General features: G+C 40.5%; 1 protein-coding gene across 2 annotated transcripts in view; it reads left to right on the top strand.

The window, feature by feature from the left end:
- The first annotated feature begins 12,784 nt into the window (after positions 1-12,784).
- The window catches only part of LOC120525116 (TSC22 domain family protein 4-like), a 112,342-nt gene continuing 106,778 nt past the window's right edge, over positions 12,785-18,348 (top strand). Inside the window, exons 1-2 of one of the 2 annotated variants that reach the window (XM_039747141.1) lie at positions 12,785-14,001; positions 14,315-15,754. In XM_039747141.1, coding sequence (XP_039603075.1) covers positions 14,489-15,754 — 1,266 coding nt within the window. In that variant the 5' untranslated portion in view covers positions 12,785-14,001; positions 14,315-14,488. Of the gene's footprint in view, positions 15,755-18,348 lie in introns of both variants that reach the window. The other variant, XM_039747140.1, reaches the window with a different exon arrangement.

Genomic DNA, 18,348 nt, shown 5'->3' with positions numbered 1-18,348 from the left:
CAAGTTTGATGGTAGGCCTTAACATACATCCACATGTTGACTCCAGTTAGGCTAATTGGCTATCAGAAGCTAATTGTTTAATTACCTAAAGGATTGACATAATTTTCTGGATTTTTTACAAGCTGTTTAAAGGCACAAAGTGTATGCAAACTTTGGATCCATTGGAATTGTGATATAGTCAATAAGAATTGAAATACTCTGCGAACATTGCTGAAAAATAATACTTTTGCCCTGCACAAAGCAGATATCTTAAACAATATGCCAAATTTATAGTTTGTTAGTATAAAATATGTGTAGGGGTTATTAAGTGAGTTTTAAAGAATGCACCCTAAGTGTATGCAAACTTCTAACTTCAAGTGTAGTTAGTCAAAAATGGAGTCTTGAAAAGTTAAGTGACCCACCTACCATCACAGAGAATCAGTGAAGGGGACTGGACAGGTAGCCAGTCCAATTCTCTGGATGCTAGGCTATACTTCTCCTTTCTTGATATTTTCATCAGTTTTGAGCAGTGGAAGTGGTAGAAAATAATGACATATCCTGTGTGATAGACTGCCAGGAACCCTGTCCCATCTGAACGCCTGGAGGAAGGAGGAACTGGGAGAGCAGCACTTTTCCCTGGACACCCGGACGGTCCTTGATCCCTGGGGGACAGCACTTCCGGCACACCAGGAAGCGCTGACAGACCAGGGATGGTTTACACCCGGAGTGCTTCCGGGTGCAAGGGCAGCACTTCCACCACACTGGGGAGTGCTGCTGGAAGTTCATCGTCAGGCACCTGGAGCACATGCGGGGCAAGATAAAAGGGGCCGCCTCACTCCATTCTGGGAGCCGGAGTCGGGTGGAAGAAGGACGGAGCTTACAAGACAGGATTGGAAGTGGGCAGAAGGACCAAGGACTGGACATTGGAAATAATAGTTGTAAATAGTGGTTGGACTAATAAACTTGTGTGTTGTGGACACTGCATTGTCGTGTCTGTCTGTGTTCGGGTTAGCTTCTTACACCTGTTAATATTTTTGAATTCTCCTATTAATCTTAACAATTTTTTAAAATAAAAGCAAAGTAGAAGTAACTGGATATGTACATGAAAAAACAAACCCTTTACCATGCTTTGTAATTACTTGATAATTAAGAGGTCAAGAGCGTAATGAGAGAAACAAAAGTGCAATTATGCAAATAGGCCTGCTAAAACCTAACACTGCATCTATCCATCTATGTATTTTCTAACCTGCTTTTCAGTGAGCAGGCAGCATTAGGTGCAGGGCATCAAAAGTCCATCGTCGGTCATTCTCACACATAAACACCTATACTTGCTCAAAAAAGGCAAATTCATATCATTTCCTCCACTCATTATCATAAAGGGATGTGGGGACCCAGGTTCAGTCCCTGCAGCATCAAACACATAATAGGAAGCAACAGTAGAGTGAATGTCACCCAATTACAGGAAATATTAATGCATTTATATTCCCAAACTTTGGGATGAGAGAGGAAAACGTGGGGACATGGGGTGATCATAAAAACTCTTCAAGGAAGTGATGAAGCTAGGCTAGAATTCAAGACTCTTGGACTGTGAGGAGCAGTGTTAACCTCCACATTAGACCCTGTATATGATTTGTGTGACAATGAGAGCCACAGTCCTCCTGAATCTCGACTTGAGGACTCATGTGCAGAGATGATATTTTTCTAAGTTTGACACCGTTTTCCAGGTTAGAATGTAGCACATTAGGGTGCCAGAAAAACTTGGACAACGTGTGGTCAAATCTGAGCATTTCATATTTTCCTGACATTTAGAGACAGATATGGCTTCTGCCTGAGCATTTCATTCAAATGTTATGAATGTTTAGTCAAGGTAGCCTAACATTATAGTGGCTGCAAATAAACAACTAATGTTGGGTTACACTAATGACTGGACATCTAGTTCAGTGTAATTATTGCTGTGGATGTCTAAGAAATATTCACTTGGATCTGTCTTATTTTTAAAATAAGCCTGTTCAAATGAAAAAGGCTAGTTCTTTTTATAAAAGAATAAAGCTCAGATGAGCAGAAAGCAGTGTCAGTGATAAAGTGTAATTCTTTCTCATCATACACATTGGCGTCTGTTCACAAGTGCTGTGACCTTTTTGCAAATAAATAACAGAACTGAGAAAGTACAGTCTTGGTATGTCAAAAATAAAACAAATGTGAGGTGATGTTTTGGATAAAAACTTGAAATTGATTCTGCCAAGTTCTTTTTAAGGCAAGAATCAGTAAACAGCCAGAAGAATTAGATGAGATTTTCTATCTCAGACTCAAAGGAGCTGCTGATTGTCAAACTGACTGCAGGCAGCAAGTTGAGAGCTCCACAGAGCTGACTTTCTCAATCCCTGATTGAAATGAAGGGGTACTCGGATCAAAGCAGAAAGACCTTTGGTGTCATCATAAGATGTGTTGTATTTTAAAAAGCATTAGCTTTTACTGTGGAAGAAATGGGATGGAGAACAATAAATTCAATATTTAAAATCTAGGTCTATATATTATATAAAAATGTATGTTATACCGAGGCAGAAATTCAACAAAGTGCTGGAAATATTCCATTTATTGGGATTTTTGTCCATTTTGACTCATGAGCATCATGTACTTCCAGCAGGTCTTGTGTTGTAATCTTCTCCAAAGGTGTTCTGCTGGATTGAGGTCTGGGGCAGTGTCAAATTTATATTTATGATCCCTGAAGCTTAAACATTTATCTGGGCCCTTTTACAACCAGCAATGAGGTCTGGTTATCTGTTATCCTCTTTAATGGGATTGTTGTTCCATGACAGAACACCAAAATTTTATTTTAGTTTAGCCACTACATGTAGGGATTTTAAAAACCCCTTCTCATACAGGAGACACAATGTAGACTTAAGTTGCTTCTGAGGCTTCTCTGGGATTAGGGGCCCTGAAGCTTAAACTTCATTAGTTTTATAGTTGATCTGCCCCTGTTCCTGGAGCTATGTTGGCCATTGGAGTAAAATAAAGTCACGGTCATGTTAGGAGAGCCAGCTTGAGATTATGTGTGCTTTGTGACGTACTACTTTATCCTGCTACAGGTATCCTTTTAAAAGAACTGTGACCATAAAGGATAAACATGGTCAGCAATGGCAGTTGAGTATTCTATGACATTAAAATGGCACTCAGTTTTTATTTAAAAACCTAATATGTGCCAAGAAAACATTTCCCTGTGCCATTATACTGCCATCATCAGTCTGTAATGCTGAAACATGGCAACATGGATGGTGATCTCATGCCAACTATCTTCTTACTATTAGCCAATAGGAATAGAACCCAAAGTGGACTTCTTCTTCTCTAGCCCATGCATGCTGCATGTTCAGAAAAGAGCTGTTATTTCCCTATTTAAAACCTTTTTGTTAGTGTGTGCAAGTCTAGCCATTCTCCCCTGATCTCTCTTATTAACAAGGTGATATGTGGCAACAGGACTGCTGCTCACTAGATGATGTTTATTACACAGTACTCTGTGAATTCCAGAAGCAGCAGTGTAAGAGAACCTCTGGAGTCTGGCTGCTTCTGAGATGATGGGACCACTATGTCTGGCACCAACAATCAAACAGTAGTGGAAGTCATTTAGATCATGCGTCATGGCTGTTTTAATGTTTAGTTGAATAAAACTATATAATTGGCTGTTTGGTAGGGCAGGCTATTTGCATTAACAAGCAGATGTACTGTACTAAATAATTAATAATTATAACAGATATTCAGGAACACTGAGTGACTGAAGCCTATCCCAGCAGTGCAGGGTGCAAGGTAGAAAACAACCCTGGCCATGGCATAAAAAGGCCCAGTGTCTGTGGGTAAAGAGAGGAGACATCAAGAGTCTGCACACCCTTACTTAAATGATAAGTTTGTCATTTTTCAACTTGAAGTTATTCCTTCACAAACATAGTAAATATAAATTACTTTTGCTACATAGAATTGTGTTCTAAAGTTAACCACTTTCTATAATTAAAAACAAAATCATCTCTTTCCCACACTTGCACTTTATATTGGAGGCTATGGGGCACAGAGAAAAAGCCTAAAAAACTCACCAAATACATCCATTTTTCAAGCTAAGACAGCTGTTGAGTATTTACCCATGTCTTACAATTACACACACATTGTAAAATACTTTTATATGTAATTTATGTAAAAAATAATCAATATTTTGTGGTTCAGCCATTTTATAAGTAGATCAGCTGTGTGCGATAGCTCAGCATTCAGTCTTCCTAAGCAGCCTTCCTTTAATTCCCCACCGGGTGTTTTCCTGTCAAAAGACCAACTCACAGTGAACGTTTCATGCAGCGTGGTTGATTTTGTTTTGATTTATGTCCTGCATTTATGTGAGAACTCACACAAACAAGTAGAAAACGTATCCTTACCATGTGAAAAATAGGACAACAACAACAACATTTATTTACAGTATATAGCACATTTTCATACAAATGATGTAGCTCAAAGTACTTTACAAGGTGAAGAAAGAAAAAAGAAAAAAATGTGGCAATACTAATTAACAAAGAATAAAGTATGGTCCGATGGGCAAGGAAGACAGATAAAAACAAAAAAAAACTCCAGAGGGCTGGAGAAAAAAAACAAAATCTGCAGGGGTTCCGAGGCAATGAGTACCTAGAATATGGAATAAAATGATATTTTAAAGATCTCTTTTATTATCACAAACATGCATTAGAAAGACGGAAGGCATGGCTCAATACTCAACATTTGTTTGGCTTGAAAAATAGACCTATTTGGTAAATTTGTAATCTTTTCCTCCATACCCCATACTCTCCACTGTAAAGTGGCAGTGGGGACAAGATATATATTTTTTAATTTATAGAAAGCACCTAACTTTAGAACACAATTTTGTGTGACAAATGCATATACAGAATACCATATTTGTAAAGAAACTCATCTTGATCTGGTATCGGGAAGGTTGCCAGTTCAAATCCCATTACTGCCAGAAGGGATCTTGCTCTGCTGCACCATTGAGCAAGGCCCTTAACCTGACAATTGCTCCAGGGGCACTCTACAATGGCTGACCCTGTGCTCTGAGCTCCACAGGTCATGTGAAAAGATAATTTTCCCTCAGGGATTAATATAATTTACCAAGTGTCAGCTTTAATTGATGTAAAGGTTAAACAAAGAAAAAATGCCAGAAAGACGTTTCCCTATCCAAATCTTAAGGCAGGCATTGGCATTTCTGAGGTAGACACTTGTTAATATGAATTTCCAATATAATATTAAATTCATTCTTAATTAAGTGTTGGTTACAAAAAGTATTTTTTATAAATCATCAATATCAGAATAATTTAAATTAAACAAATAGCAGTGATGCAGATGCTGTAATCAGCTAAGCACCAGATTGAAGAGATGGTTCATAGCAAGAAGTCAATGCTACTTTGAGCAGATGTGCTGTGCTCCTGCAGATGAACTATCATTATCAGAATGGACCTTTTATTTAGAGTTACCAAAAAACAGCACAAAAATGCAATCAGGCAGTTAACACATTAAATGTTTCGAACATGACAGCAGATTCTGTAGGTATAATATAACAATGTATGGGTCAAGCATTATACTAACCGAATGCTATACTGTATAATTATTACACACTTAACATTTCCAAGGTAGACACAACACATATGTACAGTATACGCAGGACAAACTCCAGGGCGAGTGCAGGACGTGCACACATGTAGCAAAGCAGAGAGCAATGACATTGATAACTTGCCACCTATGGAGCTCCCTCAGTGTTTGTTCAGTAGAATTTGTTTAGGATTGTTTGTTCCCACATGATCCATAGTAAACAAATTTAGCACTTGTGATTTTGTCTGCGATTTCGTCTGCATAGAGCCTCCTTTGTGGTTAATACTAGCGCTGCTCCTACCACTTGTTAGTTGTACTCTGTTCCCAGTCACCATCGATCAATGTGGGGGTCCTCAGCTATAATAAAGGCTTACAATGTGATCTTAGACATAATATTCACATCATAATATTTGAAACAAATAATAGTCTCTGCAATGTAAATATATGCATGACGACTTTGCATATAAATACAAGTTCCTGTCTAACATAACACTAAGTTTATGCCAACAATGAATAACCAATGTAGGCCTAAAACATAATCAGTGTTTTCAGAAAGGCACTTTTCTATAGAAAAAAAAAATCATGTATTTAAATTCTTTGTGAATTCATAAGTACATTAATATATATTGTAACGGACCACTGGTGTCCATGCCCGGCCGTATATGTATATGTTCCAGGGGAGCAAGCATGGGCTGCACAGTAGACAACCCCGGACCACTTGGTGGCAGCCTCCGTGGGTGACTGTGGTGCCTCAGGCACCTGCAGGGCTCCATGGGAGATGGAGTTCTCCACAGCCCTGTTGGGATTCAGAGTGGCCACCAGGAGGCGCTGCAGGGGTTCCTGGGTTCGTCTGGGCCATAGTTCAGCAACGTCCCGGAGGTGCAATTGGAAGCAGGTGGTCAAGCACCTAAAACACTTCCGGGTGAGCTATAAAGGGGGCCAGCAGCCACCACTCTGGGAGCTGGTGTTGGGAGGAGGGAGACAAAGCTGCCAAGGAGGAGTGGAGGACTTGAAGAGTTTATTTGTGCTTGTGACTTGTGGTTTTGTGGGATTGTGTTGTGGCTGAGGGACACAGGGAAGACGTGGGCCCCCAGCTGAAGAAGGAAAATAAATTCTTTTGGTTTATTTTAACATGCCATCGTTGTCAGTCTGTGTCGGGTCGGGCGCATATATAGCGCCTTATTACTATATATATGTATACAGTATATGTATACTGTATATTAATATATATCTACTCTATATATAAAATCCTAAGCATAAAAGTGCAACGATTTTGTGCAAAAATTGTATGTGACTTTTTATGTCACTTTTTTGTCATGCTTTAAATCGGGCTTATTTTAAAACCTACATATGTATGTTTGGTATCATTCTTTTCAGCATTTATCAAACTTTAATGTGATGTTTTTAGATTTTCAGATTCTTATTCTGCTTTTAAATTATAAACTAAAAAATATCAAGAACTCACGCCCCGCAAGACAAGACTTTGTACCAAGAGATTTAACCATGCCCAGGGCAGGAAATAAAAGATAGATGACTATCTATCTATATCTATAAAAGGTAGATTGCAAAGACAGCTGCTGTACAGGCATTTAAATGTTCGAAGCGCCACGTGAGATTCAGATCACGCTGCACGGTAGTGGCAGCAGCATCAAGCCATTCAGCAGATGATCAATTAAAGAGGAGGTAAAAAAAAACTGTATTTGTTTCCCATTGTATCACCGTTTAAGAGGGGGTTTCGGAGGAGCGACCGCATCTCCTTGGGGTGTGTTCAGCACCCCTCTTCACAACGCGAAGTGGCTGGCATGTAGCACAGGCCAGGGGAGTTAAAGAGCAAAGCGAGCAGGGGTTAAGTTCCCTAGTGTATAAATATATATATATATATATATATATATATATATATATATATATATATATATATATTAGGGGCAAAGCCCCCTGCTTGCTTTGCTTGCCCACCCCTCAAGGGTATGCTTCGCACCTCTGCCTCTGATGTTAAAGTGTCTCTTGCGGGACGTCAAAGTGTCTTCTGAGAAGATCACGTCTTGACCCGTTTTTTTTATTATAATCTATACTAATAAAAGGCAAAGCCCTCACTAACTCACTCACTCACCGATTCACTTATCACTAATTCTCCAACTTCCAGTGTAGGTAGAAGGCTGAAATTTGGCAGGCTTATTCCTTACAGCTTAATTACAAAAGTTAAGCAGGTTTCATTTCGAAATTCTATGCGTAACGGTCATAACGGTCGACAACGTCTGCCATGTTGAACTTTTTACTTATGACCCCATCTTCACGAAATTTGGTAGGCGGCTTCCCTGCGCTAACCGAAACCAATGTACGTACTTATTTCAGTGGTATGACACCACTGTCGGCCACCATATTGAACTTTCCAACGGTCTTTGTTACTTATGGGCCCATCTTTAAGAAATTTGGTACGCGGGTTCCCAATGCTAACTGAATCCTACTTACGTACATATATACGTCCATAGCCTGCAGCTCGGTCACCATGTGAGGTGGCATTGGGTCCCCCATCCCAACGCCTCCCACGGTGTTGGCTGCCTGCCTATATAAGGCTGTCCGTCGCTCCAGTCTCTACATTCCCTTCCTTGCTTCGCCACGGGATTTAGGTCTCCCTGCTGATAACTATAGCCTTTTTATTTAATCCACAGCTTCTCCGCTATTTTATTGTTCATTTATTACGATTGTAGTTATAGTGTAGGTATTTTAGACTTACTTTACATTGTTTAGGTACCCATTTCCTTTATCATTCCAACCATACCCGCATTAACATGTCTATCGAGGTGATCACCATCGATCAAAGAACTGTCACTTACCGAGTAGTTTCCAACGCCCGGAGATGGCACCTACCTTTTCCATTCTCTTTGTTACATATTGCACGGCCATATCAGGCTCACTCTTGATATCCAGAGGAACATTGTGTCTTATGTATTGAATGACTGGGACAGGTACAAGGTGTGGACTGATGACGGTACAGGAGATAATTATATTACACAGGAGCACTATAAGAGTGAAATGCTTAAGCCCTTCACCTATGGATCTGCATGTGAGTTGATGGCTGCCGCTGAATTGTTCGGTTGTCGCTTTCAAGTGTACTGAAATGGCCAAATATTTTACACCTTTTGACAGCCGCCAATGCCTCTTAAACATCTTAGATTCACAGGTGACAATTTCAGTAGTGGAGACTTTGATGTTTATGAATGTTTAAACTCTCAAAAGCTGGATATGAAGTTATCGATGAAACTGGTTGTGTGCTTACAACACTTGACAGATGCCGAATGTCTCTTCAACACAAGTCCTACAAATACTGTCGTAATTGAAACAAACCATGAAACTCAAACCGATTATGACAGCAGCAATCCAAGCTGTGAGATCTGAGACAAGATTACTTTTCACATGGCCAACTGTATGTTGCATGCTCAAGAGTAAGCTCAGCGCACAGCCTGGCCATATTACAATCGGAGGGCCGAACTGACAACGTGGCATACAAAGAGATCCTTAACAAATAATTATTGGTATATTTTCCCTCAGTTTAAAATGGTTTAATTTTCTTCTTCATAAAAATTTTAAGCCAGTACTTCACCGCTGCGAAGCACGGGTATTTTGCTAGTAGATTTATATATGTGTATATATATATACTCTTGCTGGATTTCGTCTCTACTCCTCAGGCATCCTCTCACTTTCTAAGATTGCATTAAACAATCTGGTTAAAAACTCTCCGGCCATTTATCCTAAACACCTTCATACTTCCACAGGTATGTCATCCTCATAGCTGTCCTTAGTTTGTCCTTGCTAATCCATTGCACTTCCTGATTCATTATCGCCACATCAGTCTACAATCTGCTTTAGACAGACCCTCCTGCATAGGGTATAATCTACCTGTATGCATCTTCCTCCACTCTTGTACGTCACCCTGTGTTCCTCCCTCTTCTTAAAATGTGTATTCACCATAGCCATGGCTATCCTTTTCTCAAAATCCAATATCATCTGACCTTCTTCATTCCTCTGCTTGACTCCATACCTACCCATCACCTTCTCGTTCCCTCTGTTTCCTTCACCAACATGCCCATTGAAATCTGCTCCAATCACCACTCTCTCTCTCGAGAACACTCCCCACCACTTCATGCAACTCATTCCAGAAATCTTCTTCCTTATCCATCACACACCCAACTTGTGGGGCATATGCACTAACAACATTCATCATCACACCTTCAGTTTCCTAGTTCATAATTATTACTCTGTCTGACACTCTTTCACCTGTAAAATACTCTTAATATACTGTTCCTTCGGGATAATCCCTACACCATTTCTCCTCTAATCCACACCATGGAAGAACAATTTGAACTCAAATTCAATACGCCTGGCCTTACTCCCCTTTTATCTGGTCTCTTGTATGCACAATATATCAACCTTTTTCTACATCATATCAGCTAACTCTCTCTCTTTACCAGTCATACTGCCAACACTCAATGTTCCTACCCTCACTTCCACTCTCTTTCCCCTCTTTTTCTCCCCCTGAGAGCTACCACAGCTATGCTGATGACACACAACTGTATTTATCAATAGCGCCTGATGACCCTGACTTTCTTGATTCAATGATACAATATCTTACTTGTGTTTCTGAATGGATGAGTAATAATTTTCTCAAACTAAATAAGGAGAAAACAGAAATTTTTGTGATTGGCAAAAACGGATATAATGAGGGTATTAGAAATAAACTTGATCCATTAGGATTAAAAGTCAAGACGGAGGTAAATAATTTAGGGGTAATTATTGACTCTGACCTGAATTTTAAATCACATATTAATCAAGATTACTAGGAGAGCATTTTTTGAATTGACTTTAAAATACTACTTATGGTTTACAAAGCCTTAAATAATCTTGCCCCAACCTATATTTCAGATTGTCTTTCACCTTAGACTCCAAATCATAACCTTAGATCTTCAAATGAGTGTCTCCTTAGAATTCCAAGAGCTAAACTTAAAAGAAGTGGTGAGGCAGTCTTCTGCTGTTTTGCACCTAAAATCTGTAATAGCTTAACAATAGAAATTCACCATGCTAATACGGTGGAGCACTTTAAAAAACTGCTAAAAACACATTGTTTTAACATGGCTGTCTCATAGCTTCATTTTGGTTTAATCCTGATATTTTCTATATGCATTTAATTATCATTATCATTCATGGTGGCACAGAAATCCGTACTAACCCCTACTTTCTCTGCTTTTCTTTTTCCAGCTTTCTGTGGAGGCAATCTGCGCCACCATCACCCAATCAAAGCACAAAGATGTCCCTACATTGATGGATTGAAGGCCAGAAGTCCACATGATCATCATCATCAAGTTCTTCTATGTGGACCCTGAATACCATGAGGACTGACTGAGGTCATTTTATATTTTATGTAGAATACCAAGAGGGGGCTGGGTGGTCTTGTGACCTTGGAATCCCTGCAGATTTTTTTTTTTTTTTTTCTCAAGCCATCTGAAGGTTTTTTTTTTGTTTGTTTTTTCTGTCCTGCCTGGCCATCGGACCTTACTTTTATTCTATGTTAATTAGTATTTCCTAATTTTATTTTTTATATATTTTGTCTTTTTTTCTCTTTCTTCACCCTGTAAAGCACTTTGAGCTACATCATTTGTATGAAAATGTGCTATATAAATAAATGTTGTTGTTGGACACACCTTCCACTTTTCTTCTCCGTCTTCGGCTAACAGTAGCCAAATTTCTATCAACACCCTGTTGGCTAACCATACTGGTGGTGGCCATTGTTAACCTGGCCCTCAAGTGATCCAGTATAAAAATCTGTATTGTTGTCCACATATTGAACCGGCAAAATTTTACACCGGATGCCCTTCCTGACGTAACCCTCCCCATTTATCCGGGCTTGGGACCGGCACGAAGAAGCACACTAGTTTGTGCATCCCCTGTGGCTGGGTTGTATTGTGTTCTTTATATGTACGTTGAAAAATATTAGATTAAATAAATATTTTCATATTATTTTGATTTTGAACAATACTGTATGGATGAATACATTATTTGTCAAATTTGAATTCAACTTCTTTTCAATTTTGTATTTAAATATGATGTCAAGGAAACATTCTAATTATTTTTTATTGTTTTCAAGAATGCAAATAAAAATAATTATTCACAAACATTTTTTTATGAGTTTGATTTTGCGGACCTGTGTAATGGTTACTTTAAGAGTCTGATTTACTTATCCAAACTAGGAATTTATTTAATTAAATCTTAATAATTGTTCTGGTTTTTTTAAATGTTATTCACGCTTTGATATTTAGGGTTATAATAAGTAAGTGCAGCTGAAAATATTTATACTTAATGTATTTTCATTTCCAGAGTTAAATGTGACAAAAGGTAAGACATTTAAAAGAGAATGATGATTTTTTATTCTGATTGTACTAATTGTATACTACATGTATACTAAATGTAAAGTTAAGTTTTTGGGTAATTGTAGGGCTGGAAGTGATAATTTTGATTTACCTAATTCCATCCATCCATCCATTATCCAACCCGCTATATCCTAACACAGGGTAAAGGGAGTCTGCTGGAGCAATTCCCAGCCAACACTGGGCGCAAGGCAGGAACAAATCCTGGGCAGGGCGCCAGCCCACTGAAGTTACTTAATTCCGTTTTTGAAACTATATATTTTGATTGGATGTGTTTTACGTATTATAATTAGATCTTTAAGTTCAGTAAGATTAACGTAGAATAAAAATAATACTTTATCGCATCAGTAATATTGCTGTCCGCTATCGACATATTCATATTCATAGTAGACTATGAAGAATGGACCCCCTAAGTAGCGTATTTCTATACTCAAACAGCATTCTTCGCTAGTTTGGTTGGGATTGGGTTTAAAGGTACAGCCGATGCGGGTTGTCGGTGTCTGGGCGGTGGCGGTGCTGTGCGGCGACTTGCGTGCCGTGATGTTCTCTTTCGGGTGCTGCTGTAAATGTATCTGATGCGCGATGTGCTTTTTGATTCTGTTTCCAGTGCTGTCTAGAGGCTGGTGGACAAGGGTGAAACATAAATCAGAAATATAGGCCACGAGAGACGGCTGGACGTCCTGTGTGACGCGCTGCTGTCCCTTTAAACGAACCCCCCGTTTTACAGACTTCACACTCCGGCTAGAAACTTGTTCTTTTAGGAGACAGTGCATCCAATCGGAGGCTCGGGGCGGGACTTCCTGGTCTGAAACTTGTCAACAGCACAAATTCTTGTGATTTTGCATCTTAAATGAAGAAGCCGAGCACTAAAGAAGACAGGCGAAAGTGTGTGTCAAAGAGGGTTCCTGTTGCACTTCGGATTTCAGCCCAGCCTAAAAGACTCTGACAGTGTGAGACGAGCAGCTGACAACTCTGCCCGTCTTCGAAAACTTATTATTTTTGAATATCCAGTACGCGACCCCCATCCGATGTGGTGAGCCATTCGGATTCGTTGCGATGTGAGCTTGCTCCAGGCACTGGCTCGCCTTGCCCCGTATCCAGACTGATTTCAGGCTTCTGTCAACCAGGCAATAAGCTGGAAGTGTGGCAAGGCCAGGCCGAAGGTGTTTGGAACAGTGGAAAATAAGTGGGTGCGAAAACTGAGATTGACTTTAACAGTTGTGGAGGCATGCGCTCCTGCAGACGCGCACGTCTTCTTCGCCGAGAAGCACCTCAGCGAGTTCGAGGCTGACCTCAGCTGAGCACACAAGTCTCGAGGAGTCCGCCGATATCGCAGCGATCCCCGTTCTCCTTCGCCGGGAGTGGTTTAATTCCTCCGCGCACACTGAAGCCTCTGTGCTTGGAGAAGCGAGGGATACTTGTGGAGGTATTGAGAAAGGGGTCGTGCTTTAGTGGCCAGGGACTTGCCACTGCGTGGACGCAGAACCTGTTGAATCTTGAAGGTACGTTAGAAACGCAGGAGCGGCGCACGGCTGAGCTCAGGTGGTCACTGATTCCAGCTGCAATCAAAGTGTCCCATGTTGTCTGTTTAAACAAACGTGGAATTGCTTATTAAACAAATCGGGTGACACCACTGCAAAGCGGACGATGGCAACGGGCACACCTCTGCAGGTTTCCGTATACCTGGACTTGTATGAGCTGCTCAGAGACACTCAAAGTAAAAATTAAGAAGCGCAGGGGGCAGTCGGTAAGCTGAAAATAAAGAAGTGTCGGTCGCAGTGTGAAGTGAAGAAACATCTAATACGAGAAGTGTCAAAGTGATGCAACAGAGCACACTTGCAAAAAGATATCTGAGAGGTCTTCCAAAGTACAAATGATAGCTAAACTAACAACGGAATAAAGCTTGTTCGACGCAAAAAGAGAGAAATCCCATGCCAGTCGGCAAAGGGAAGCCAACTTGCTGCCTTTTTTTAAAAGAAGAAATCGGAAACTGAAGGTGAGGTGACTTGCCGCAACACATTTGACACTGAGTGGCAGTGAGAGAAAAATGACAGGACATGTAAAAATATGAAAACTGGTGACTATGCTACCAGTTAAAGAATGCCTCCTGAAAATGATTTCAAAACGAGTAGTAAAATTAGTATATAAACTTTCCTTTGCAAAGTTTTTGTGTGTGGGTGTGGAAACATATTAATTATTAACATCTTTAAAGGCTAATTTATCCTTTATTGAGAAAAATATTGCTATATTATTTTTTAATTGATATGTATTGACTTTTGAATTTTTTAATTTTTTTTTTAATTTTTCAGTTTTACAAACACTAAATTCAAGGAACTCGCTGTGAAACATATTCTCCATTCCACATATATATGATGTATGGGTTCAAATGAACTGAATTATGAGCAGGCCTTAACACACAGTGAATCCAGCTGTGTCATGAAATTGGCACATATTGGCAGCAGTAAATAAAGTTATTATTTAAAATGAGTGGAGGAAAAAAGAAGAGTGGCTTCCAGATAACCAGCGTCACCTCTGACTATGAGCAGGCTGGTGGTGGGTCACCCAGGAAGGACACGTACACAGTGGAATCTGGTGGCTTGTTTAACCCTCCTCAAACCTCAAACCACCTCATAAATGGAGGACAGGGTCTTGGCACATCTTCACCTGGTTTGTCTTCCCGTAGTGCCTCACCCTGCCCTTTTATCAGTGTGGAGCGTGGGACTGGGTTCAAAGTGGAGCACGATAGTCCAGGGGGCGTGGGACAGGTGGATGAAGTAGACATACCTAACAAACAAACCTTGGCTTTTGGTGGTGCTGAGAGAAAATCACTGGGCACAGAGGCGGTAATGGCACACTTGTCTGTGTCATCACTCCTGCCAAATGGTCCTTCTCTACAGTTGCCTGGCTCATCCTTAAGTACCCCGAGCACTCCCACCTTGCCCAGACGACAGACCTCCCTGAGTGGAACTACATCTCATTCCAGGAGCCTGTTGGCACCCCTGTCTCTGTCTTTGCAGACCTCTGTTGGCAGCGTTCCCCAGCTTTCTGTAGCCTCCAGTAGTTCTCGTTTTAGACTGGTCAAGCTTGACCAAGGGCCAGGTGAACCTTACAAGAGAGGTCGCTGGACGTGTGTTGATTTCTATGATGGGGACACTGAGAACCATGCCATTAACAAAATCTTGGATAGCATGCGTCATGCGCATTCAATGGAATCTTTGGAAGTCCTTGGTATTGGCAATAGCAGTAACAAGCCTTTGACTCAGTTTCGAACCTTGAAACCTTCTCAGCCACCTCATGTAGTTCATTCACAGGGGACAACACACTTGCTGGTCCAGAACACGGCTCTCAGTCTAGCAAAGACGCCAACCAGTGGGCAGCAAATGACAGGGGCTGAAGCTCCAGCTGCAATTCCACAACCAGCTTCTGCAACTCAGACTGCCAAGAGGGCACCCCCAAATGTCCTTCCGATACCAAGCAGTGAATCGGGGCCCATGATCCCTGAAGACAACCCACATCTTTCCAGTAAAGGGGCAGCTCCAACTAACGGAAGTGCTACTGCTAGCCTGATCTCTCCTCCAGCAAGTTTGACCAAAGAACAGTCTTCAAGGCCACAGACCCCTAGCTCCAAATTGGTGTCTCCTACCAGCCCCCGGTCACTATTGCTTAGTGTGCCAACAGCAGAACATGGAGTTGCAAAGCCTTCAGCTGGGATGCTGCCTCTGCACCTTGACTCTGACCGCGGCAGGAAGGTGAGTGTTGTTAGGAGATTTGAGGTATTATTACCCATCCAGAGGGTGGAATGCAAACAAATTCTTGTCACACTGAGCTGCAATTAAAAATTGCATGCAAAGTTTTATGGCATTTTTCTGTTAATTAAGTGAATTAATAAGCCAACACCTTTGGAAGCCTTTATTGGAACAGGGCTGAAGTTACCTTAGAAACAAATTGTACTGCAAGATTAGTTTTTTGCTGCCAGCACCATAATTTCCACAGAGCTGGGCACTAATCACCTCTCCATTTTATATAGATGGGGTCGCTGTCACCTGACAAGGCCACATCCTAGAATTGTCTTTGATCTACCTACAGTGTCCCCTCAAGTGTATGTGTTTGAAGTCCTCACTGGGTTTCCTAATAATTTAATATATATCATGGTTTTGCATGTGAAATGTGCCACACAAGAGTCCATTGGCATTTTGCACATAGAAAAATAGTCGGTCCTGTTAAAGCATGACAAACCACCAGATGACCGTGAGGCACTTCCACAGTAGGCTCCTTATATAAGAAATATTCAGCCAGTTTTACCAGCAGCTCTGGTAAGACCACGCTTTTATGCTCCAGTCAGTAAGCCTTTCTGGTGTCTATTAGCCGACAGTGGTCAGGGTTGTTATTCGGGCAGCCGGCAGTCTTGTTTTACTTCCAAACCTGCGTTTGGTTACAATAAAAGCCCTTGGTTCTGCTGCCCCCAGACCTCGGAATGGGTTCTTTCTAGTTATTAGACCTGCTCACTCCTTAAAAGACCCCTTAAATCTTTCTACCTCCAAATACAAGTCTCTCTATGACCAAGTTCATATTTTGCTAACCTATGCTTTTACTTAAAAACACAAGAATCTTAAGTTAAAAATTTTCAGTTTCTTTAAACATTTTGTAATTTGTATTCCCTTTCATTGTTGACCCAGATTTGAGGTTTTATTTATTTGTCTAATTCCTTAGTTTCTAATATCTCTAATGTTAGCTTCCATGCAGTGAAGTCTTATTGTGTTTGATTTTTTTGGACTTTGTACTGTGTTTAATTTGTTCCCATCTGAATATTTGCTAAGCACTTATAGCATGGGAAGGGTGCTTTACCTCAAAGGGCTGTATAGAGTGTATTTCAATTCTTGTAATTTTGAAGAATATTCTCTATTCTGCTTAATCCAATTTGCTGGACTCTCCTGGCCTTATCAAGCAGGAAGCAATCAGAGTGCAGGTTCATAGGAGAGCCTACTCTCACAGACACTGACACTGACATGGGATCAATTTGGAATTGCTAGCTAAGTTGACCACCAATTCTTTGGGTGGCAGAAGGGAAAATTTAGAAATGAAGAACTTGGTTGAAATTCTGCATGGGCACAGGAAACCCATGCAAACCCAACAGACAAATGGACACAGTATTTGAATGTTAGCTACATTAGCCAGCAGCCGTAATTTCTGCCCCCATTATTAAATACATTGTCAGTGTGTTGCATGTTGGTCAGATGTGCAAGTATAAATTTCCTCAAACTTCACTCTCACATGTGACAAAGCTACAACTACTACCAATTACTAACGGGTAGTAGCAGAAGCAGAGGGTTATGGTGTGTGAAGCCATATCAGAATTAGATGGAGTTAAAAGTGGTGTCTTTCAGGGGTCCGTGCAAAGGCCACTGTTATCCAGATTATTTATCTATATTAAAAATAAGAATATAGTCAATATATTGGTTATGTTTGCAGATGACTCGAAATGTAGAGGGACTGACAGATTTAGACTACAGTAAACCCTTGTTTATCGTGGTTAATCCGTTCCAGACACTACCGCGATAAATGAATTTCCGCAAAGTAGGATTCTTTATTTATAAATCTAATATTTTCACAGTTAGAGCATAGAAAACCTGTTTACGACCTTCTAAATACATTTTTTAACATTATTAGAGCCCTCTATACATTAAATAATGCCCTTTGGCAAAATTGAAACTGTACTCCATGAGAAGACAGAGATGACAGTTCTTTCTCATAATTAAAAGAATGCAAACATATCTTCCTCTTCAAAGGAGTGCGCATCAAAAATCAAAAAGCAAACAATCAAAAATCAATACGTGCTGTTGGGCTTTTAAGTATGCAAAGCACTGCGATAAAGCGACCACAAGGAAGGGAGCAATGTGAAGGTAGTCTTTCACCATTTTTTAGAGGAGCGTCCGTATCCTCTAGGCAAACAGCCCCTCTGCTCACACCCCCTTCTCAGCCATCCGCCAATAGCGTCCCTTGTATGAAATCAACTGGGCAAACCAACTGAGGAAGCATGTACCATAAATTAAAAGACCCATTGTCCGCAGAAATCCGCGAACCAGCGAAAAATCTGTGATATATATTTAGATATGCTTACATTTAAAATCCGCAATGGAGTGAAGCCGCAAAAGTCGAAGTGCGATATAGCGAGGGATCACTGTATTACAAATCTGGACAAGAACAGGACTTTGAGCCCAACAAAGCTAGGCAGTCCTATCCACATAATTCTTCTTCTAAAATAACATTAGGTCTAATTTTGAAGGTCTTTCTGTCTACCATACTCCTTGGTAATTTATTATTTTGTTCATCTATGGTTCTAAGT

The sequence above is a fragment of the Polypterus senegalus genome, chromosome 3 (assembly GCF_016835505.1).
Source record: "Polypterus senegalus isolate Bchr_013 chromosome 3, ASM1683550v1, whole genome shotgun sequence".
Taxonomy (NCBI): Eukaryota; Metazoa; Chordata; class Cladistia; order Polypteriformes; family Polypteridae; genus Polypterus; species Polypterus senegalus.
Note: the sequence above shows the minus strand (reverse complement) of the source record. Positions and strands in the feature narration are given on the sequence as shown.